Source organism: Agelaius phoeniceus, chromosome 1 (genome assembly GCF_051311805.1).
Source record: "Agelaius phoeniceus isolate bAgePho1 chromosome 1, bAgePho1.hap1, whole genome shotgun sequence".
Classification (NCBI taxonomy): Eukaryota; Metazoa; Chordata; class Aves; order Passeriformes; family Icteridae; genus Agelaius; species Agelaius phoeniceus.
Window position 1 is genome coordinate 45,968,626 of NC_135265.1, and position 22,567 is coordinate 45,991,192.

A 22,567-nucleotide genomic window follows, 5' to 3' on the forward strand; every position below is an offset into this window, starting at 1 on the left:
AATTCTTTATCTCAGAAGGACTTTAAAAATAGGTAACTGTCTCTGAGGTAAGTGAATTAAACTTTCAGAATTTCTTTGGTGGTTTTCAAGGCCCTCCATTTGTTCCAGCAAAGGCAAGATGGAGGAACCTTTAGTGCACCAATCATTTAGTCTTTGTTTTTTTCCCCAAAGTACAAACATCTAAAATATGGCATCACCTCTTACAAACTGTCAGAAGAGTATCTGCACTGCAGCAATACAAAATATATGTAATCTGTACATTACAGACATTTAAGAGTGCGCACTAAATACACACACAAGTTGAATACATGCCACACAAAGTTTTGTGAATTAACCACTTCCTTTTAGCAGCCTTCTCTTATCAAAATAGAGTAAAATATTGACCACAGATGCTGTTACTGAAAAACAAATTAAAAGATTATCAAAGAAACGATTTTTGAGCCAATGTTAGAATGGTTATGTTCTAACCACTGCACGCGCTATCGTGCAGATGCTACACACAAAGCAATATTATGGATGCTGTTCTGAAGAGACGTGAGAATGGCCCAGTAATCAAAATCCTGTAAAGATGTCAGTTTTACTGGACTTAATGAGTTTCCCTCACCAGACCCCTCATCATCGTCAGTCGCGGGCTCCTGCATCTCCTCTGTGAAAGCCTGAGATTGGCGGGGGTTATTCTTGTTCTCTGAAACAGTCACTTGTGCTTGTGACCTCTCACCTGAGGTCTCTGTGTGCTGAACTGGCGTCGAGGTAGTTAGGCCCTTGTAAGAAATGTCACCTGTCTCATCTTCCTCATAGTCATTAAGGCAGTACACTTCATCCAGGTCCAGGTCTAGGGTCCTGAAGCCCTTAGTGACAACCCCGGGCCTCGGGTCCAGAATCCCACCCAAGTGAGGCTGAGCCAGCTGCTGCCAGTGGTGCAAAGTGGCAGAACCTTGAAAGGGAACAGAAAGACAACCAAAATCAATTAGTAGGCAATCCAGGACCTAAAACACAAAGTCCCACTTAATTTATCCAGAAGACCAAAGGTTTGGGAGGTCCAAACCTGTAATGTTTCTGGGTTTAATGTGTCTAGGGAGACATGCTACAGCACAAAACTGCTTCACCTATGCTTCAGCATTTCCACACCAGTGTGTAATAAACTGATCACATCAGCACTTATGCAAAGCCTGGTGGTGAGAAGCAGCACACTTGTGCACATGCACATCCCCTCCCTGTAAATATCCTCATCCACTTCAATTCACAGGATTAAGCAGGAGTAGAAAGAATTTACATTGTAGCAGTTGATCTGAGCACCATCACAGAAAGCTCTAAGAGGAACATATACCACATATTCCCACATTAAGCTCAAACTAAGACAAGTGCTGAAAACATGCCAGAATTTTCTGCCAGTGGCTAACAGGAGGACAGTAGTCACACAGACTGCACAGCAATTTTAGCTTTTACCATCCGTTAGAAAACCCCACCAACTTCAGGCACGTGTAAGCAGATACACAGCTCTGAACTACACGTCGAGGCTAAATACCTGTGTGGGCCCTATGCTACAGGAATTCAACTACTACATAACTAAATGCTACTGTACCTGTAGCTTCATCCTTGGCAGAGAAATGTTTTGAAAAGGGAGGTGCATTTTACAGAGAAGAGCATTCAATATTCAAGATTTAATAAGAGACAGTCAGAAACAGCAATGGATCAGGAAAAATTCATATATACACCGAGATGGACCCAGTGAAATCAAGGGAGAATTTATTTGATTCCTCAAGTAGCAATTAAACACTGGGGCCTGCATTTTCCTGTGTGCCCACCATCACTGTGTTGAAAAATATGACTTAAAAGCACACATGTCCTATGACACAAACAAAACATCCTTCTTTTCACCTCTGCCTGCAAATCAGAGCACTTTTTGCAGTCTTTTTCCTGTTCCCTCTCTGCAAAGTGAAATACTCACTCGTTCAACAGGCACACAAATGTCTCACCCATATTCAAAGTCCAAGAATATTCAATTAGTTACATGGTGTATGTAAAAGCTTAAACAACTGCAATAACTAGAGAAGGGGTGGCTCTCATATACATTTTCAATCTGAAAAAAATCCTATGGAATGAGAAAAATTGTCATTTCAAATACTGCACTTGAGGAAGCTTACGGTAAATGGGAAGGGAACAGGGAAAAAACTCTTTCTCTAGAATGGGAACAATGGGTGGCATTTTAATTAAGCCTATATCACTTTTTAAGATCTGCAATTTTTTAGCTCAGAATAAATGGATCTGCTAGATTACTTTGGCTAATTACCCTATCTATTTTTTTTGCTTTTATTTAAATAAATCTAGAGGGATTAGAGAAAATTTGCACCCTCGAGGCTCAAGAAGTAGAAACTATTTACAACCCCAAAATTAGAGAAGAGACAGCTTTATAACTTGTATTTATTTCTCAACTGTCACAAAGGCCAAGTTTTTTCCTTTTATATAGAAGAAATACCCCAGAATGTGAAGAAGTGATAAATATTGTCAAGCCTTAACCTAGGAGCAGAGGTTTTCTGTCAGTCTACTCCAAGAATTAAAGAACAAAGGAAATAAAAATTTCTTTCTGCACTGCATGCAAGTATAAAAAAGTTAATTAACTTCTACATGCTAGCTTCTGGAGATGTAATCTTTTTCACCTTAAAGCACACCAAAACTTAAAATAAACTCAGCAGATACAAGCGCTTCATTTTCAATATATATCTCATATTTTTCCCTAGGAAATATATTTACCAAAATATCTGCATTTTGAGCTTTAACATTTCTATTGAAAATCTACAGAAATCAAAATGGCCTTAGCTCCATCATAAACAGGAGTATACATGAGCCTAGTCTTGATCTCATAAAATGTGTGCAAGGGAGCTTTAATTTCCTATAGAGAAAATGAACACAAGTGTACAAGGGAATCCAACAATTGTAAATCCCCAATAAAAAGAAAAAAAGAGAAAGTTGCAGAAGTCAAAAAAGAGGGAAATACAACAGTTCTTTTGCCTACATTCAGTCCCAGGTTCCTAGCAGTTGGTTTTGTAAATTATCAGAAACAGTTGGCATGAGGGAATTACTGAATAACAGTGGGACATGCCACTGAAGGAAGAAGGAATATACAAACAAAATAAGTATATGAACAAAGCAAACTTTTTTCCTATATTCCTGGTATCTCTGCATGATTGCACATAGGCTTTGAGGATCAGAGAAAGCTTAGAAATTCAGTGTGTTGCTCCCACAACTGCAGTGAAGTGGATGAAGACACAGTCAGTCCCAGTTTTTAGTTTTCCTACAGATAGTGCTATTTTGTTCTTATGACATGAGTCACAGGTGCATAGTTAAAAAAAAAACCAAAACAAACAAACAAATCTCACTGGACTATAATTAAAACAAATCACATCAAGCAATCCTCCTGTTTGACTAAAAGATAGCATGTGTTGATTTTTAAAGGTGCAAAAGATAAATTTCTTTGTTCTACTGCCACTTTTTTCCCTGGGGGATTTAAAAGATTGATTTAAAGGAGAAGAAGTCATTAACATATAGTAAATTTATTATTGAACTATTTTTTTTTCTGTTTTTTGACATGAGCAGCCAAAACAGTAATAAAACCAAAGACACAACTACTTATAGCAGTCTGCAGGTACAGCAGACTGTTTTTCCCCAGTAGTCTGAAGGCATCCATGAAGTTGAAAAAAAACCTAAGGTTTTGTTTTTTATGAAAAATATTCAGAAAATAAACCAAGCTGAAATGAAAAACAAAATCATGAAGATATTTAGTTAATACAAGTTAACAAACACAAAACTTATGAAACAGGCAGACACAAACATGCTACAAATAAGATCTAAAACCAAACATGGGAAGTACTTTGAAAGGTGCAATAATTTCAAGAGAGAAATGATGACCCAGTGAAAACATTGAACAAAATCAAGGGGAAAAAAAAACCCAGACAGATAGAAAGATGATAAAGACTTTAAGAGTTTATTGGAAGACAAAAGCAGATATAATGGGATGGTGACAGAAATCTATTACAGTGGTAGCAACCGGAAACTGAAACAAAGTGGGATCATCCTTTCCTTTATCTGGTACAAGAACTTTTATGACCATTGAAAAGCAGCCATGAAAACAAACTATTCAAATCTGCTCAACAGTATGGGTCTGTGTGCTATGGCTATAGTTTCATTTGAATAGGTTGATACAGTACATCACTTTCTTCAGGACATAAGAATGCTTATGTTTGCTTCTGAGTACGTGTCATGCTCTATGCTCCTTATAAATGAAATAAATTTGTTCTAAACAGATGAAAAAAAAAGGAACTTCTGCAATTAAAACACACACAATGCAATGTAATACAAGAGTTCTGTTAAAGGAAAAAAGAGAGAGAGAGACAGAGGCCAAAGCTAAGTGATGTTACCTAGTGTATCTGTGAAGTACTATAGGGAAACTTAAGTTGGTTTAAAACCTGAAGGAATTGACTCAACTAACTTCCAGCTACAACCTGAAACAACTGAAGAAAGCCAGGCAGACTATACTACATTTGCTTTAACAGCTTTTTTTAAAAGAGTCTATTGAAATGAACTTTGAAATACAGCTCTAGCCCTGACTATCATCTATCTCTATCTTGCCTTTTTCTGAGACAATGTATGAAGGAAATTTGACTTTAAAAATCCCCACCTATTTCCCACATGAAACACAAAGCCATACTGAATCATGTGAGCACTCAAACAACCCATCAAGTCCAGAGATAATTTTGAATCACTGTAACAGTCTTATTAGACCAACTGGACTAACTGAAGTAGGTAACAGCCTTTCCAGATACTAATTTACAGAACTCTTGCTGTTTAGATTTCACAGACTTATCCACCTTCCTTTTCCAATTATGAAATGGTAACATTTAGGTTGGATGTAAAGCTGCACTGATGATGTGCACGTGTAGCCTGTAATATTGATTTTACTGCTTTGGCTGGGATTGTTTCCTAACACTTTTAAGGCTTGTGAAAGAATATATTAGTTAGAAGATCTCAAACCAACAGCGTGGAGTACTGTCTCTAAAGTAAAAGGAATATGTATTGCAAAGATTTCCTGCTTTCTGGTGATGGATTAGGGACCACAAAGAGTCACTAATAACAACAGATAAAGGCCGAGGCCCTTTGTTATCACCTTCTAGTGGTTTCACAATCTGAAGCTTTTCTGGCAGGTAGGAGCGACTGCTGATAGACATTCCTGAATATCCAGTGAATTCTGAAAATCTGGAGTGAGTTCCCAGTGACATGATGCTCTCTGTGGGGGTAACGGAACCACTGTGGAGCTCTCCCTTTTCTGCCAGTTCCCGCAACTTCCTTTCCTGCTCCTCCTCAAAGAACTTGCGCTCTGAGAGGTAATTCTCGCGCCTGAGGGAGAGCCTACGCAGGGCAGTCTCTAGGTCACTGGAGCCTGGAGTCCCTGGAGTTCCAGGCTTCTTCATCCTGTCTTCATTTCTAAAACATAAAGGGGGACACAGAAAAATAATAAAAAAAAAAAAGGTGGGAGGGAAAAAACACATTCTTAGAAATGTTTTAGACTTCCATATGACAGTTTTGAGACACTCACCAATACCTTTACATTACTGTGTCTGGGAACAACTTGCTCCTCATCTGAAGAGCTCAAAGGCAAATACCAGTCTTTTGTTTCTCTTCCATAGTAAAAATTTTGAGTCCTAGTTCCTGCCTGGAAACCTGCACTTTACTTAAGAGCTTCCTCCTACAAAGAGGTGAGAGTTGTCTACTTGTTGTGTGTCTCTCACAGTTATGTAAACTCAGGTAAGCAGGCCCCATGTTAAGGGGCCAATGCTGTAAGAACACCACAGTGAGTCACAAGAGTATATTATACTGACAAACATATATTGTTTTGAAAAATGAAGTCATTTTAATGAAAAGTATATACAGCATATAGTGTGGAGCTGTACTGGGGGAAGAGACAAGTAGCTAAAAAAGCAAAGTTCCAATTAGTTTAATTTCTAAGTTTTCATATTAGGTAACCTACAGATGCATACTTTATTCAGTTTTAGGATCAAAACAATTAACTGTAGCTGCATCTGGAATCAGAATTCCCTGGCATTTATGTAACATGGTGAAAATTTAATTATTTTTAAGTGTTGACACATAAAAACAAAGGGTGGTTTGACATCATCTGGTGATGTTGCATCTCAGAACGGGTCTGAGTTGCAGACACTGATCAATACACAGTACTTTCTAAAAGCTTTATTTTTTAAATAAACTTGAGTGCCCAAAAACTATAAGCACAAAATAGATTTTGAGGACGTATGCCACTGTGATTACTGCACTACATAAGACAAAAGGAGGAAAACAGGACCACTACCTTTATGTCAGAAAGAAAGCAAAAGCAAATTCCAGTGCTCTGGTACTGACCCGTTGTCCGAGGACTCTGTCTCTAAGATGATGCTATTGGTCTTGTTGTCTATCATAATGTTAGAGATGTCTCCCCCATAGAAACTGGAACGTGGAGTGCTGACGCAGCTAGAAATGACTGAGTTCATAGCAGAGGACTGGTTAGAGCCTGGGATATTCATTGGTGACGGAGTCATGGACCTCTGCTTGACAACTTGATTGACATTTCTCACCGTCTCAAAGACCCGCTTCTGATGGCTGTAAAACACACACACACAGTTAATAATCACTCAATAACTTATTACCATGAGAAGGAACAGAGAAACAGGTAACAGCTTATTAACAGCCCTTCCTATTCACAGGTCTATCAAACACTTTGGTTTTATACATAGTTCTGTAAAGTAGCATGCATAAGGTCCCATACTAGCTACAGTCTGGCCGTTACATTCAATCCATCAACATAATTCTTCCATAACCTTAGAATATTTTTGACAGAACACTTGACAATCATGTGCATGGACCCTTTCAAATATCAACAAAAAATAAGTGAAAGAGCATTTCAGTACATCAGCTAAAAGTGCCATAAAGTCATTATGTAAAAATGACATTTTAAAAACCAGAATTGATCTCCATTCAACTCTTAACTATAAACTGACTAATCCATTTTAAAAGAGAGTTTGAATTTACTCTCCTGAGTGTCTCCATGCAAGCAAGTCCTGTATCTTTTCTCTCTGAACCCAATTTCCAGTCCCCTTAAACAGTACTTAAAAAAAAGGAAAAATATCCCAGAAATATAATGGACCAGGACTTGAGAGAAAGGCTGCCAAGGCTGGAAACCTAATATTTGACCTACTTCTACAGTTTATTCTTTATCAGCATTGTCTTTATACCATAAGAAACATCATTCACCTGGTTCAAGACTGACATCAGATGACACTTCTGCAGAAATTTCTTGATAAAATAAAATCACCCTACATCATGCTGTAGCAATGCCACCACTGCTTTATTTTACAGTTCAACAATGGCTGAACACAAGGATAGCACATTCCTTCTATCTGAAAGGTAACACTACCAGGTTGTAACAGTGACTGCATGCCTTAGGCTATTTAATGTCATTTAAATTTCTTTCCTTCTGTCCATGGGTGCTCAACAGTTGCACCCTTTGTGTGGAGGCTCTAGGTCTAGAGTAGTATATCTTTATGAGGCTGAATCTAAGAGTATTTATCAATAAATAGTCCCATGGAGCTTGCAGTTACTACCACTGCACAAATAAATAAAACCAAGACAAGTCACGTAACCAAAAAAAAGTATCTTCCTCTGGTACAGGCAAAGTAAATAAGATATTCTAATGAAGTTAAACTAGCTTTAAGTTAGATTATACTGAAAGGATGAACAGATCCTATGGGGTTTGAGCATGCTCACAACTTTCTGATCTTACATTTTTCTAACCAACATTTCACTCTGTCAAAACCTCATTTGCAGTTCTTGGCTCAGGCTCAGAAAAGGTCAATGTCAGGCATTTTGTAAATGCAATTAGAAGGTTTCTGTACCTTCCCTGACTGTCCTGTTTTGTAAACTCTGTTTCTGTAACAGACCCTGTAAACTGGATTAACTTATTTCAAATTAAACAATCCATGCTTTGTGCAAATCTGTGAGATAAACCTATTGGAGTACACGTGCAACTGGCATCAGGGAGGCCATTTCTGCCAAGCTGTATCTATCTATAGCTTTGGGGCTGTCGCAAGCACTTAACTTGTTTCAAACTACTCTCTTGTTTAATTCAACAGAACTTCAGCACAGGTATAATGGGCATCACACTAAGTACCCAGCCATTCCAAATCCCTTACTGCCCTGATGTTCTTCCTGTAAAAACTGGATTAGATCAACCTGTTATGTTATAAAACTCACCAAGAACTTGAACTCCTCCTCTAACTGGTAGCTGAAGAAACTAGCATGGTAACACACAAGAAAACAAACCTTTTCTCATTCTCAGCACTCATCAATGAGGAAAGAAGTTTACAAGACAAAGCAAAGCCAGTATATAGGTGTTTTCTTTTAGCAGCTTTAGGAGAAAATAAAAACACCCCAAAAACTAGGCAATTTGTTTTCCTTTCTCTCTATTATTCACATTCAGCTAGAAATATTTCTTTCTAAATATCTAGCTCAACTCTTTTCTGTTTTTTCTCTTCTCATCAAATAATTAAATTCAGATATAACCAATCAATTAGGAACCAATTCTTTTCAGTCGTACGCCAAGTCAGGAGAGTCGGGTTCATCCAAATGCAGTTCTTTCCTCATTGACCCTTCTATCTCTGCTGCCAAAGAATCCTGTTAAAAATAAGCACAAAAGAGAAACAAATATCATAGCATTAATAGGTTGGCATGACAGAAAATAATAAATTACTTATACAAAATAATAGATAATGAAGAGTATTTCTAGAAGAAAAAAGGAAGGTTTAAATATGAAAAATTACTAGAAAACTAATGTAGGTATTTAAAGCACTGACAAAATATGGCTTAGCTTCATTTTCCTGCAGTATGTACGTTCTGATGATACATAATATCTGCCAAAGAACCTTAAAAAAGCTTTGTAGGCAACAACATTTGTATCCAGACTGAATTCCATACTCAGTAACACTCACCTTTCATGTATAAAGTTTTGCTCTTTATGTTCTTATTTAGAATAAACATAAAACCCACAGCATTATCCACCCATCCACAAAAATGACGTGATTCTTGGCATAAAGCACTATATACTTTCTCCATAAGGTTAGAGGTAACAGGCCATCAATTTTCTATAGCTGGTCACTAAGTTTTACTGCTAGGTGCAGGGTCTTACTATCAAACATTAACAAATCCAAATGATCTTTTGTCCCATGATTCAATGTTTGAAAATCATTTTCACACAAAAAATATAAACCTATCTCAGCACAAGCATACTTTTCACAGCTTTCAGCTGTATTTGTGCAAGCACAATTTGTATTATTTTTGCAAGCACAACTTGTATTATTAAATGTCTGCACTTTAATTTGGCCGGCATTCAGTCTCAGAAGGGAGCACAAAAAGGCAGGCTAAGCCTTTGCTGGCAATTTACTTGTGAGCACAAATAAAATGTGTTCTTCAGCAGTAAGACAAGGCAGGCCAGATTTTGCTGCATGATTACATTAATGTATTTCAAAAGAAGCCACTGATACCATTGCCTTCAGAAGTAATCTAACTACTCTAGAGGCAATGTCTAACTACTTTCAGGCAAGCAGAGCAAGTCACTGCACACATTCTTATCCACTCTTTTTTTTCATTTCATTGAGGGTACTGCATATTTCCTGAGTTTTAAATGTCATAATCACATGAAATCAGGTAAAGAAAGTTGGTAACACCAGAGAAACCACCATAACTTGTTGCCATAGTACAGATTCACAACTAACATTCTTTTAATGAACCACTGAATTTTCAGTCACTATAAAACAAGAAGTTGTGCTTTTAACCCTGTTCAGAGGTTTAGACTGAAGAATTAAAATGTATATCATAAATTATGAGAAAGATGTCAGGTCTGGAAACCATAGTTATGTTATTAAGAAGTTTTATCTCCAAGGATATTGAAGACAAACAGCAAGGTCCTAATGAACATCAGCCTCTACAGTACAGGAGATGCCTAACAAAGATGTACAGAAGTGTGTAAGAACCTGTTAATGCTTAACCTGTTAACCAGGTTTCACAATATAAGCACATACAGCTGCAGGCAGAGCTGCACAGCACCACTGTTTCAGAACCACATTTGCAAAACTGATTGCTCAGGTAGCCTTTAAAACTACGCAAATACAGATTTCACCCATGCTTATCTCAGACCCAGCATCCTATCCCTGAAGCTGTGAGCCAGATGCAAACACACTTCCTTTGCTTGGTGTGTGCAGGCTTTCCCTTAAATCTGCTTACCATAGGGAAGAGACCAAGGGAGTGGTACCGACGTGATATAGCATTTGGCATTGTCTTGTTCCTAAGGTTTTTCAGCTCTTCTTGAGCCTCATGAAGCATTTCCATGCACTCTGCATACTTGTCCTCCAGCTCTCGCAACTGTAACATAGAGAAAACAGCCCAAGACCTTATGGGGTGCACTATTACCACAAAAATCCTGCTAATATTTTTAATACTGGTAAGCAATAATGGTGTTGGGAAGAATATCCCACTTTATTCTTCCCAAGAAGAGATATTCTTGGGATCAATATGAATCGATCTCCCACAAATGAGTATCACTGGAGGATCATTAATAACATGGATTAGTGATGGGAAGGCAGGGAGGGTAACAATGTGGAAGGAACTCTTTGCTCTATTTCTTTTCTTTCCTTCCATGTGAAGCCATTGTCAAGGTGAAGATACAGAGCTAAAAAAGTATCTTTAGTCTGACCAGGTTTTAGTGCTTAATCACTGCCATGATGACCACAGTGGCAAACACCATGGTCTCTGAGGACAAAACATTCTACAATGGTCCAAAGGACTTAGGAATTTTAAAGCCAGGATTTCCATGCAAACATACATATACACGTATAGCTTTCAACAGTCTAAGACTTATTTTTAGCTTTCTCAGGAAACACACCTTATATAATCACCCTGTCTACAGATGTCTGTGTGCCCTCACAGCTTCTGGGTTCATCAGCCACTTCAACTAAGTTTGGCAAAGGAGCAGAAGTCTGAAACACCACATTCCTACAACTTTCATAAAAATAAGCTATTTGGTTTAGAAAAAGAGATCCAGTTCATTTTCTTTCCTAAGAAAGCAATGGTCAGGCATGAGCCCAACCTTTGTTGAGCACCACAGATACAAAAGGTCCACCGACTGGAAAAGCTTCTCTGGCCATTCCCACCTTCATTACCAAGTACTGCAAGTGCAAAACACATCCCAAAGGGATCAAGCTCTATTAATTCCATCTTGTCCATTTTTTTTCATGCAAATGTAGCACCCATAAGACAACCCAAAATACTGGATGGCCTTATGTTTATACACTGAACAAACAGAGCATCAATGAGCTCTTCCATTTATCTCACTAGTTAAAATAGGCAGAAATTACCAGCCTAGAGAAGTCAACCTCTAAAGGTGTTCCTGTACAGCCCATAAGTCTCTGTGTTTCAAAACATGTGCCACTTGAAGGAGCAGAGAATAGGAAAGGAAAGGGTTTGAACTTTACTAGGACCATAAATTTTCCTTCATTCCATATACACAGGCAAAACTATTTAATATTTCTGATCCAACTGAACCTCTCATGGCAAAGTGAACAGTCATTGCTCAGCTACTAAATTATTGTATTACTAAGTAATGTACTCACCTCTGCTGTGAGCTGTCTCTGGGCATCTTTAGCTGCTCCCAGATGCTGGACAAGTTCCTCATTTTCAACTGCACACTAAAACATGCGAAAAAAAATGTTAGAAATACTGTGATGTTTTGTCCTGTGATTTTTGTATCATATACTACAGTAGGAACATTGTAACTTTTCTCACCTCTCCTCCACAGCGATATTAATCTACACATTAGCTTAAAAATGTTTATAATGTTAACACAAGAACACACAGCATTAGAATGCACCTTGCTGAAAGAACCTCCAAACAAGTATGTGCCCACTGAAATACTTGCACTAACATTCTTGTCTCACTGACATAACTCAGAGCAGTTTTGTATCTAATATTTAAAATAATTGAAACTATTGCATTTAAGAAACCATCTATGCATCTTTTAATAAATTGATGCTTTCTAGTCAAGTATTCCAGATATTAAACACCAAACAAGGTCATCCACATAAGGAAGGTGGAATATTTCCTTAAGGCTCTATGACAGAGAGGATTTTAATCTGTCCTCCAGTTACATTAGTAGCAAATAACAACAGTAGTCTCTCAACTGGATTGCTTACAGCTTTTGCCTTTTTCTGCAGGTCGACTATCTGAGAGAGAAGATGAGTGATTTCTTCTTGCTGCCGGGCAGCATCTTCAGTTTTCTTTGCTAGCTCTTCAGAGATATTGGCAATCTGGATGTTTGCATCCCCTTTAAGATAAGTAATTACAATTAACATCACAAACCCAAAATCAGAAAAGTAAGCATAAAGATGTTCTTTTGGAACATCACTTGCTTCAGCAGAATCCTACTCCCAATTCACAGTTAGGTATTTTTGAAAAACACAGTAGGACACAACCAGAAAGGCATCAAGTGCTCATGCTGCAAAGGAGACTGAATACTTTCAATGCAAAACTATTTTTAAATGAGAAAAATTTAGCTTTCAGCCAACATTTTCTGCTGTGAAATTTCAGCCCAGAAGTTTTCTCCTCATAACCATTTGTAAAAAGAAAATAATTACCACAGAAAAACATGACTGACTGATCTGTTTCAGATTTTTACTGACCTATCTCAAAAAAGTATAAAGAAGTAGGCACATACTTAGCTCTTTTACACAGTCATTGACAAGCTGTTGTTCTTTCTCTTCATAAGTAATTGTTTCAGTCTTCAGCTGACAGGCCTGTTCAAGAAATCCACATCAAATATGCTACATTAGCACATTTGTTCTTTGCCAGTCTGTTGTTGCACTTCCATCTGCTTCAGAAAGACAAGCTATTCTAATCACTCCTTCAGGAAGACAGTGAGAAACTACAGTTTTTGCCTGTCCTCCCACATGTTCTGGAAAAAGAGGCCAGGTGAACATTCAGCTGAGACATTACTGTATGGAGAAACTTGCATCATTATCACCATATCCCCACTAGATGTCACTTGTGTATTTTGCACTAAAAGTAAAAAGAAAAAGAAAGGCTTGGACATACTAGCATGCAGAACTTGATCCAGTCACTGAGCAAAGCTAGGTATCATCGAAAACTAAATAAATGCTTGGTTTAAATAACTAAATTAAACATTCAGGTATTTAAAAAACATGCTATTTGATCCTATTTGAAAAGTTCTGGCACTGTAACCCATAAAAAACCTTAATGCAACCTCCTTGCCTGGTTTGTCTTTTCCACTCTGACTCTGGGAGTGCCAAGAGCAGCATGGCTGCAGCCAGCTGGTTCTGTCTGGCACCACCTCGGTGGGTCTGTAATCTATTCCCAAAGCTGGGGGCATGCACAGACACCCAGGGACTGCATCTACAGAGAACTGCACAGCTCACAGGTTTCAGATTTGGCTTCACCCTGTGTCTTGCTGGCACAGACTTCATCTCCCTGGATGGGAAGGCAGTGCTGCATGGGGTTTCCTACTCCAGAGCTCCTGATGCAGTGGCTCTCTCAGTTCTAATGCTCATTATTCTCATGCTCATCTTCCTTGTGTACCTTCTCTCTTAAGAGCACAGCAGTCTCCATTACCTGGTGTCTTGTGCAAAGATGTGGCACTACCTATTTACAATGGGCCCTGCATTTGCAGTGGAAAATGGTAGTAACATTCTGTTGTCATATATTCACTCTTAGACCAAAAGTATCTCTCCTGCTATACTCTGCTACATGTTTGCAAAGTGGTAACACGCTCCCATGTTTAAAAGTTGGATTGAAAATATGAAATTATTCACTTCATATTCAATTATTAAACTTTAAAAAACTGTGTCATCTGTGAAACAAACAGAATATTATAAGAAATAAAGAGAAGAAAAGCACATTCAATTTAAAATATTAACTGCCTTGACTTGAAACACAAAATGAAGAAATGTAATGCAAATTTAGGCTAGAAAATTGCATTTTGACAAACACTGAATTGGTATCAGAGACTATGCCAGCCTTGAGATCTGCAGCTCAAGTCACATATATCTGCCAGGTGAGCCCTTTACAACCTGTTTCAAAATGCAATCCTGGACTCCAAAATCTGCCCATGTTCCTGCACATTCCTACTGCTTTGCATGTAGCTTCATTTGGGAAGAATTTCTTCACAGGAAATGTGATAGGACATTGGAATGGGCTGGAGTCACTGTGCCAGGAGGTGTTCAAGAAAGGACTGGACATCATACTCAGGGCTCTGGTCTAGTTGATAAGGTATTGATTGGTCAAAGGTTGGCCTCGATGAGATTAGAACTCTTTTCCAATCTAAAAATTCTGTGATTCTATGTAGCTTCCACATTTCAGCCTTTCCTTCATTTAAAAGGATAAAGGATGGTGATTAAACAATCACCATGTTATATGTAGAATTACAGTCTTAGTTAGACTCTCAGCTTTTAATACAAGCTTCTCAATACCTGTGTTCTGGCATTTAGACGAACAACTATATTAATCAAAACAAAGAGAGCAATTTCACCTCAGATCTAAGCACAACATTTTCCTCTTCAAGGTCCTTGAGTTTCTTTTGAAGAGAGTCCAAATGAAAGTAGTTCTGGACGGAGGAAGAAGATTCATTCCTCTTCAGCCTTGTAGGAAAAAGCAACAATTTAAAATAATTTTTACATATATCTTACAATCTTACAGAAGCACAGACTGAACACAGGCCCCAAAAGCAAACAGAGCCACATGAAATACTTATTATTATGAGCTTATTCATGCCATTACTTTTGGGCAGCAATAAATTTGCAGTGAATTTCATAAGAGAACATTTAAAAATGTTATTTATTATTTTGCACATTTCCTACGGAAAAGTTGTTCAGCCAAGGCTATGAGAAAAGAAACCATGTTACTACAGGGAGCAACCCAATAGCTCCTGATTAATGCTGCACATGCTCCATCAGAATGCAGCAATAACTCTGCAAGGGCAGACAGCTCCTCAGAGCCTGCAATGCTGCTCAGCCAGCTAAGTGCCTGGAACCCACGCTGTAAGCCATGCTTTATTTCATTCCCTTGGCTTGGAATTTTTCCATAGTGCCTTCAGAGGTCCTTCAAGCACAAAGGTCACTCATGTAGCATGTCCTAGCACATGCAAATGTGTGTGGTGCACTGGGCTGCTGTCAGTGAGACCCACAGCTGACCCAGCACAACAGTGACCCAGTTCCTCTGAAAGTTGCAGCATCGTGCCAGCAGCCTCCCTGTGTACTCTCCCCTCCTGGCTCCTGTAGGCACCTGGATAGCCAGCTGGCTCAGTGCAAATCCTTCCAGCTGGACCTTGCACCAAATTCTAGGCCCATTTATAGTACCAGCCAATACAGGGGCAATTTTACCACTTTTCAAAGTTAGGAAATCATCCAACAGATGACAGTTCAGCACTGCAGATCAACTAACGTACGGGGTGGAACAGACGGACTCCGGTTCGCTCTCTTCAGCAGCACTGGTGTAGAACTGGAGCAGTTCATCTTTCATGGACAGCTCATGCCGCAGCTGAGAAACCTACACAAAGAAACAGCTCCCAGATCAGTAAGCTGATTTTCCAGACACATTTTTAAGCAAACTCACCACAAATTAGCCTGTTATTCACTCTCCAGGCATCATCTGGGACTAAATCAAGAGTCAAAGACTGAAACAGACCAGAACCATTTCTTTTATTTCTTAGAAAGAAGGGAAAGTGTACCTTTTAAAGTAGCCACTAAATGATTTTTTACTGGTCCAAATATACAATTATTCACTGCTATTAGACCTGTTTCTTTTTTACCTTCTTTAAGATGAGCAATCCTGACTCACTGTTGCATTAGTCTAGATACACATGCACAGTAATGGATATATTGCAATGATACAGCAAGAAATTAATGTGGCACACTCAAGCTAAACATTGCATTTATTCATTTTGTGTGATGACTGTCACTTTCTGGCATGGATGCTGACCTTGCAGGCCTCAGAGGCTGACATTTCCTCCTCTCCAAAAGGCTTTACATAAAATTACTGATATGCTTGTGTAGTAAGGGTACAATTGTGACTCAAGTGCGGGTTGAGCTGCAGAACACCACCACAGAGTGGGAGGCTGCTGTTCTGAGGCTGTTCCAACAGTGAAGGTTGCAGTCAGTTTCCGGGATTTTTTGGCTCCAGTAAAGTAGTTTGTGGGATTCCCATACTTAGCATATACATACATGAAAAATTAATGAAACATCCAATGTAGGTGATTAAGATTCCTTGTCATTGTGAACTCTACAAATGTAATCTTTGTTACTTTATATTGCAATTCTCCAAGAAAAGGGTTAAAAGCCCAATTAGACAGTAGCATTTACACAACTTCACAGCTGTGACTTAAGATGCCAGCAGCAGGAGATTACTTTTATTTGCCTTGCACAACTACAGACAGCATAACTGATCAGACACATCCATTTCCTTCCACTTGCACTGCAAGACTTGGCCCTCAGTTTGCACTTTCCCATGTAAAAAATGAACAGTATGTTTCTTTTTAATAAACTTCTGCTTTTCATATTGTAAGCATACTTTTCTTTGTAGTTATTATTAGGAAAAAAAACAGAGAATATCATTACATAGATTTGAACTCCATTTTCATCGAACAAAAGAGCAGATGCAATCCAAAAAAGCACTTGAATTGTTCAGAATTTGAGGCAAACAAGGTCATTTACTTAACTATGACTGTTCTGCATAATGAGAAGTGCTAAGGCACCAAGTCCTCCTGAGACATGGGTTCTAAATAGCAAGGGGGAAAAAACCATCCCCATCCAACCACATTTTAGAAAGCTATTAAACAAAATTTGTGCATTAATTTTTGGAGGCTTGCTTTCTCCATTTCAGGAAGAACGAAAATGCTGAACCAAAAATAACGATTTACTTCCCTTCGGCACATTATAACTCAGCCTCTTTAAAAGCAAGAATTCAGATGCTGTCTGTGGGTGTACACTAGATCATCTCCAGCTCTTGCTACTGTTTTTTTTTTTTCTATGAATTAAAAAGACTGAGGATACTATTTTTACTGCCATTTCTGAGCATTCCAAACCTCCAAAAGGGCGAACAGTCAGAAAGATTGATCTTTTAACGGAACAGGACCTGAAACAATAGGCATAAACTGAAACATGGGTGGTTCCTCCCAAACATCGGGTGCAACTGTTTAATTGTGAGGGTGACTGAGCACTGACACAGGTTGTCCAGAGAGCTTATGGGGTCTCCATCCTTGGAGATAGTCAAACACCATCTGGACATGGTCCTCAGCAATGGACTGCAGGGGGTCCTGTTTGAGAAGCAGGTTTGGACAAGATGACCTCCAAAGCTCATTTCCAATCTCAATCAGGCTGTGAAACTGTGAAACACTCACAGTAACTTCCAGCAATCCCTCCCTACGATGCAGCATTTTGTGGTGTGTTAACTTTGGTGAGCAGCTAAGCACCCACCTGCTGAGCACACTGTCTGCCCCGTAATCCCCATAGGATGAAGGAGAGACTCAGAAGCTCGAGAGCAATAAAAACTTCTTGCTGAGACAGTTTAATAAGTGAAGCAAAGCTTCCCATGCAAGCAAAGTAAAATAAGGAATTTATTCACTGTTTTCTATCAGCAGGTGCATGTTCAGCCACTTACTGGAAAGTGGCACCTTGGCACACAGAACTGTCACTTGTGAAGACAAACACCATAACCATGAATGTCCCAGATTCTTCCTCCTTTCCCTGACCTTCTATTGTTGAACATAATAATATATGGTATATAACATCCCTTTGGTCAGTTTGGGTCAGCTTCCCAGCATCTTGTGCAGATGGTGGACAGAGTGAAGAGGGAAAAAAAAAAAAAAAGCTGGGGAGGCTGGCAGGGGCACAAAGGAAAAAGAAAAGAACCTGGTGGATGCTGTGCAAGCATTGCTCGGCAATAGCCAAAACATTGTTATCAACACTGGTTTAGTCCCAAGTCCAAAGCACAGCACCAGGTAGGCTGGTGAAGAGTATTATCAGCATCCCAAACTGACCCAGTACATATTTTCACACTGCAAAACACTGAATTTGTTTTATGAACAGAAATAGCCTGTTCTACATTTTCACAAGTCACTACCACATGTGCCCTCTGGAGCTAAGGCTGCCACGTTACTGTTGCACGATCTTGGTATTGTTATCCAGCAATAGGGACTGAGCCCTCGCTGTGCATGGGACAAGGCCCATGACATCCACAAACCAAGCATGGTGATAGCTCATCTCTTCAGGCTTCTAATTGCCTCTGCTGGCCTGACAGCTTTACTCAGCTTCAGAACTAATTAATGAAATAGCTGTACCTATCTTAAAATAACTTAATTAGAAGAAAAAACTATCTTCACCCAGAGAACAACAGTTTAAAGACCTGGAACCTAATTCAAAGAATCAATATTTTCTGAATCATGAACAACTGTTTCAAGAGTAGAGATGATTTGCTTTTCCTGACAGCAACTAAGTACTTAACAGGTTAGAATTACTCAAAAGAAAGACACCCTGTTACACTGTATGCAAAAAGCACACATACAAGTACCAAGTCAAAGAGCATTTCTGTCTTTACAACATTACTTTCTACTCTTAATAGACCAAAAGCAATTTCCATTTTTTAAGCCATTGTTCCAGATTATAATTAAACTTTGTCCTTTCCTCTCACTTTACACAGAACAAAATCAAACCTGGACTTTGGAACCTGCGATCATCAAAACACAAACCCTGACAGGTGACCTGGAACTTGAATAACACGTCTAGAGGGCTGCATTACTCAGAGGTTAACACAGGTTTGAGGTGGTGTTATTTGAGGACTGACTGCATTGGAAGTGCTGCCATTTTAGCTTCAGAAGCATAGGCCAAAATACATAGAGGAAAAAGAAGTAGAAACTAGGCAATTTAGAAAGATTAGGAGAAGCTAAAACCTAGTGAGCTACTCCATCCTGAATACAATTCACATTGTGCAGATTTACAGTTTACTTTTCTTTGATATTGAGGTCTAATGTCAAAGAAGACAATACCGAAATGTAGGCAGCACCATCTCAGAGAAAAGGAACATGGAGCTGCAGCATTCTTACTGAGCAGCAGATAGACACACTGTAACCGGGGAACTACACTCTGCTGCTGAAAAAGCAGACACCCATCTCTGTAAAGCAAAATACTTCACAATTAAGAACTTTTCTGAGTATGTTTATGCTTCTAGAATATAGTAGTGAAACAGTAAGCTGAGACTGAAGTGTCTGTGCCCACACTAAAGGGCTTGCTTCAGTCCACTCACCTTTTCTCCTCTAGTACAACAAAAAATCTCAGTTACAACAGTTTTTACTGAACATGATCACAGCCCCTTCTTGAACTTAGCAGTGCCTAACAACACAAGCTCAAAAGACAAACCCAAGAATCTGATGCACTTTGAACAGGTCTTTATAACTTCAACGTGTATCTATCAACGTGGCAATTTACCAGCACAAAGGGAAAACTCTGCCTGCTTAATGGAATAGAAAGAAGGTTTTGTCATGACAAAGGTCAAAGAGATATAAAGCTAAATTATTCTTGCCATGAGACAAATACAGATATAAAGCTAAATAATTCATGCTGTGATACATATACTAATAAAACCTTAATTTTACACCACACATCAGAAATAATTTGTCCCTGTATAACAGAAAACACAAATCTCCCAGAAAAAGCATTTTTAGGCAATTTTTACAGAATTTTAGAAGTATCAATTAATTTTGTTTCTCTTATCTTTTGCCCTTAAAGACAGTTGTCTTAGTTATAACTGTTCTGTTCAAATATTCAAAATTCAGTTTTAATAGAAAATTTGCAACCTATTAAAGGCAGATTTTCAATACACAGAAGTGTCATGACTTTAAGGTCTGATGAGCTCTGCCTCAAAAGCATCAGTTTCTGAAGGAATCAAAATAACAGTGTGAAAGAGGGGTGTTGACAGAACATATGGCCAACATACCAAGCCACCTGGTAAGAGGCTTATTTTTGGTGGCACATTTCCTAATGCTGCTCCTCAGTCCCTCTAAATAAAAACAGACGTGGACAGAGGCAGCCTGTCCCTGTCCTCAACCTTCCACAATCAAATTTTCCACTCTGGATGGATGATATGAATGCACAGTCCTGCTCAGTCACCTTGCACATACCTAGTACATGTCATACTGACCAACAGACAAATAAATTGGTCTGCCTCATGATGGGACTTGGGCAGCAAGCAACAGCACTCCTTTGGGAGAAAACAGAACTAGTTTTCTATGCCAAAAATGGGGGGGCCACATCAAAGGATATTATTTCATTGTGTGTGCTCCACCACCATTTATCACACATCACTGATCACTCCATCTGCACTTTATCCTTTATGTGAGATATTCATAATGCAACATCTCACACCCCTGAGCAGTGTTAATTATGAACCATTTTAAAACTTTTTACTCCACTGTGGTTCATCGTTCTCTTGCTCTCTGTCTTGCTCAAAACCACATACAGGTGGGATTCAAAAAGCAAGGCTACTGCCTCAGAATAGGAGAAATGACATTGACTCCTAGCTCATTTATTAAGTTGGAGTTTAATGACAGTTGTACTTACAGCTAAAGACCTGTTTTAAAGCACAGGTGCTACTTGAAATGATATAAGCCTTCTGGTGTGTTTTATTGATCACACCAATGTGTGCACTCCCAGCCCAAAAAGTCAATCATCCCCTGGAATGCATCAAAAGTATCATGGCCAACAAGTTGAGGGAGGTGATTTCCCTCCTCAGCTGTTCTCTGGTGAGCACCCAGCTCTGGAGTCCTCAGGATAAGACAGACATGGACCTGTTCAAGCAGGTCTAGAGGAGGGCCACAAAGATATTCCTTCTCCTATAAGAGATGGCTGAGAGTGTTGGGGTTGTTCAGCATGGAGAAGATAATGCTCTAGGGGGACCATATTGCAGCCTTTCAGTGCTTTCAAGGGGGTTTATAAGGGAGATGGGAACAGACCTTTTAGCAAGGTCTGGTGTGATAGGATAAAGTGCAATGGTTTGAAACCAAAGGAGAGCAGATTTAGACTAGATATAAGGAAGTCATTTTTTGCAGGGAGGGTGGTCAGACACAGGAGCAGGTTGCCCACAGCCAAATGCATGGACAAGGTGAAGCTAGAAGGAAATTCCCCACATCACTGCATATACAGCATTCAGGCACAAAAATCTTACCTCTTCTCTGATGTGTTCTACTTGCTCCTCCAGGAAATCATTTCTTTCTGTCAGTGATTTATTCTTCTTTAACAGTGACTGGCCAATCCGAGCAGCTAATTCTAAGTCCCGTTCTTTCTGTGAAGCATTAAGAACAGAAAGCCAACTTCAATTTATATTTTTTTAATTACCAAAGGATCAAAGGGAGGGTAAAATTGCCTTGAAATGGAAGAAACAAGCACTTAACAATAAAAAGAGTTTTTCCTTCTGTGAGGGTTTATTTGTTCGGGGGGTTTTGCTGATTTTCCTTTTCTACTCTCACATATATTGTATGCACATCATGCATACGTATCTTGCATACAACAGCATTATTCAGAAATGACTGACCCTGTCTCAAAGCATTCTTCAGTTTCCACTTGGTCCACCTACAAATAAAAGGCAACGAGCTATGCAGGAGTAGAAGCCAGTTCCACCACAACGAACATTCAGCTCCTATTTTTGTGTATGCCAACCATTAGTGCTTTTGTATAAAAACAAATCCTAACTCTTTCCTTTTTGCAGATGTCCCAAACTACATTAAGTGGTTACTCTCATGTCATGCTGGGCCTCTTCCTCCCCCTCCTCTATGAGCACAGTACTGGAAATCACCTGTCTTGACAATTCACCACAAGTACAAAAAAAACCTAGGAGGTTATCCTGTTGATGACAGGTACATTAGGATGTCTCAGCCTTGCAGAAGCTGGTACATGGGACTGTAATCTGCTTGGGAGAGGATGACAAACTGCATAAAATTTTGCACTGTTCATTAAGCATTTCTATTTATCATTTTCTTATTTAACTACTAGATTTTTTTTAATAGTGGTATAATGGTGCTGTGGTTAACTCCCTAGTATACCCTTAGTTCAACACCATTTGAGGAAGAATTTTCTCCCTGTCAGTGAAAATACTGTTTGGAGCTTACTTACTGCCCCTGACTACCACCCAGATTTTATGACTAAATGCTACCTTCTGTCATGTGTACGTTAATGACAAAGCCTACAAAACGTACAGCTACAGTTCACATGGATTTGAAGTCAATGAATTTGAATGAAGAGGCTTTCATAATGGAAAAAAAAATTATATAATAATCAGTAAATAAAAAGAGAGGTGACTGATCAATGCTGTATCTGCAACCAGCATTTTCCAAATGGTTTCTGAAGGTCAGACTTATATTTGCATTAAAAGCTACAGGCATTATCAAGCCATAAAATCTTTATGTAATCTTACGTACAAT

At 38.8% G+C, this 22,567-nt stretch overlaps 1 protein-coding gene across 4 annotated transcripts in view; it reads right to left on the bottom strand.

Annotated features, from left to right (window-relative positions):
- The window catches only part of TRAK1 (trafficking kinesin protein 1), a 125,890-nt gene that overhangs the window by 15,069 nt on the left and 88,254 nt on the right, over positions 1–22,567 (bottom strand). For 2 of the 4 annotated variants that reach the window (XM_054639729.2, XM_077178013.1), the window contains 11 exons: positions 21,316–21,432; positions 15,548–15,648; positions 14,633–14,741; positions 12,806–12,884; positions 12,285–12,415; positions 11,706–11,780; positions 10,321–10,458; positions 8,639–8,715; positions 6,409–6,645; positions 5,162–5,478; positions 605–934 (listed from right to left, as the gene is read on the bottom strand). In XM_054639729.2, coding sequence (XP_054495704.1) covers positions 605–934; positions 5,162–5,478; positions 6,409–6,645; positions 8,639–8,715; positions 10,321–10,458; positions 11,706–11,780; positions 12,285–12,415; positions 12,806–12,884; positions 14,633–14,741; positions 15,548–15,648; positions 21,316–21,432 — 1,711 coding nt within the window. The remainder of the gene's footprint in view (positions 1–604; positions 935–5,161; positions 5,479–6,408; positions 6,646–8,638; positions 8,716–10,320; positions 10,459–11,705; positions 11,781–12,284; positions 12,416–12,805; positions 12,885–14,632; positions 14,742–15,547; positions 15,649–21,315; positions 21,433–22,567) is intronic. The other 2 variants (XM_077178010.1, XM_054639740.2) reach the window with 1 other exon arrangement.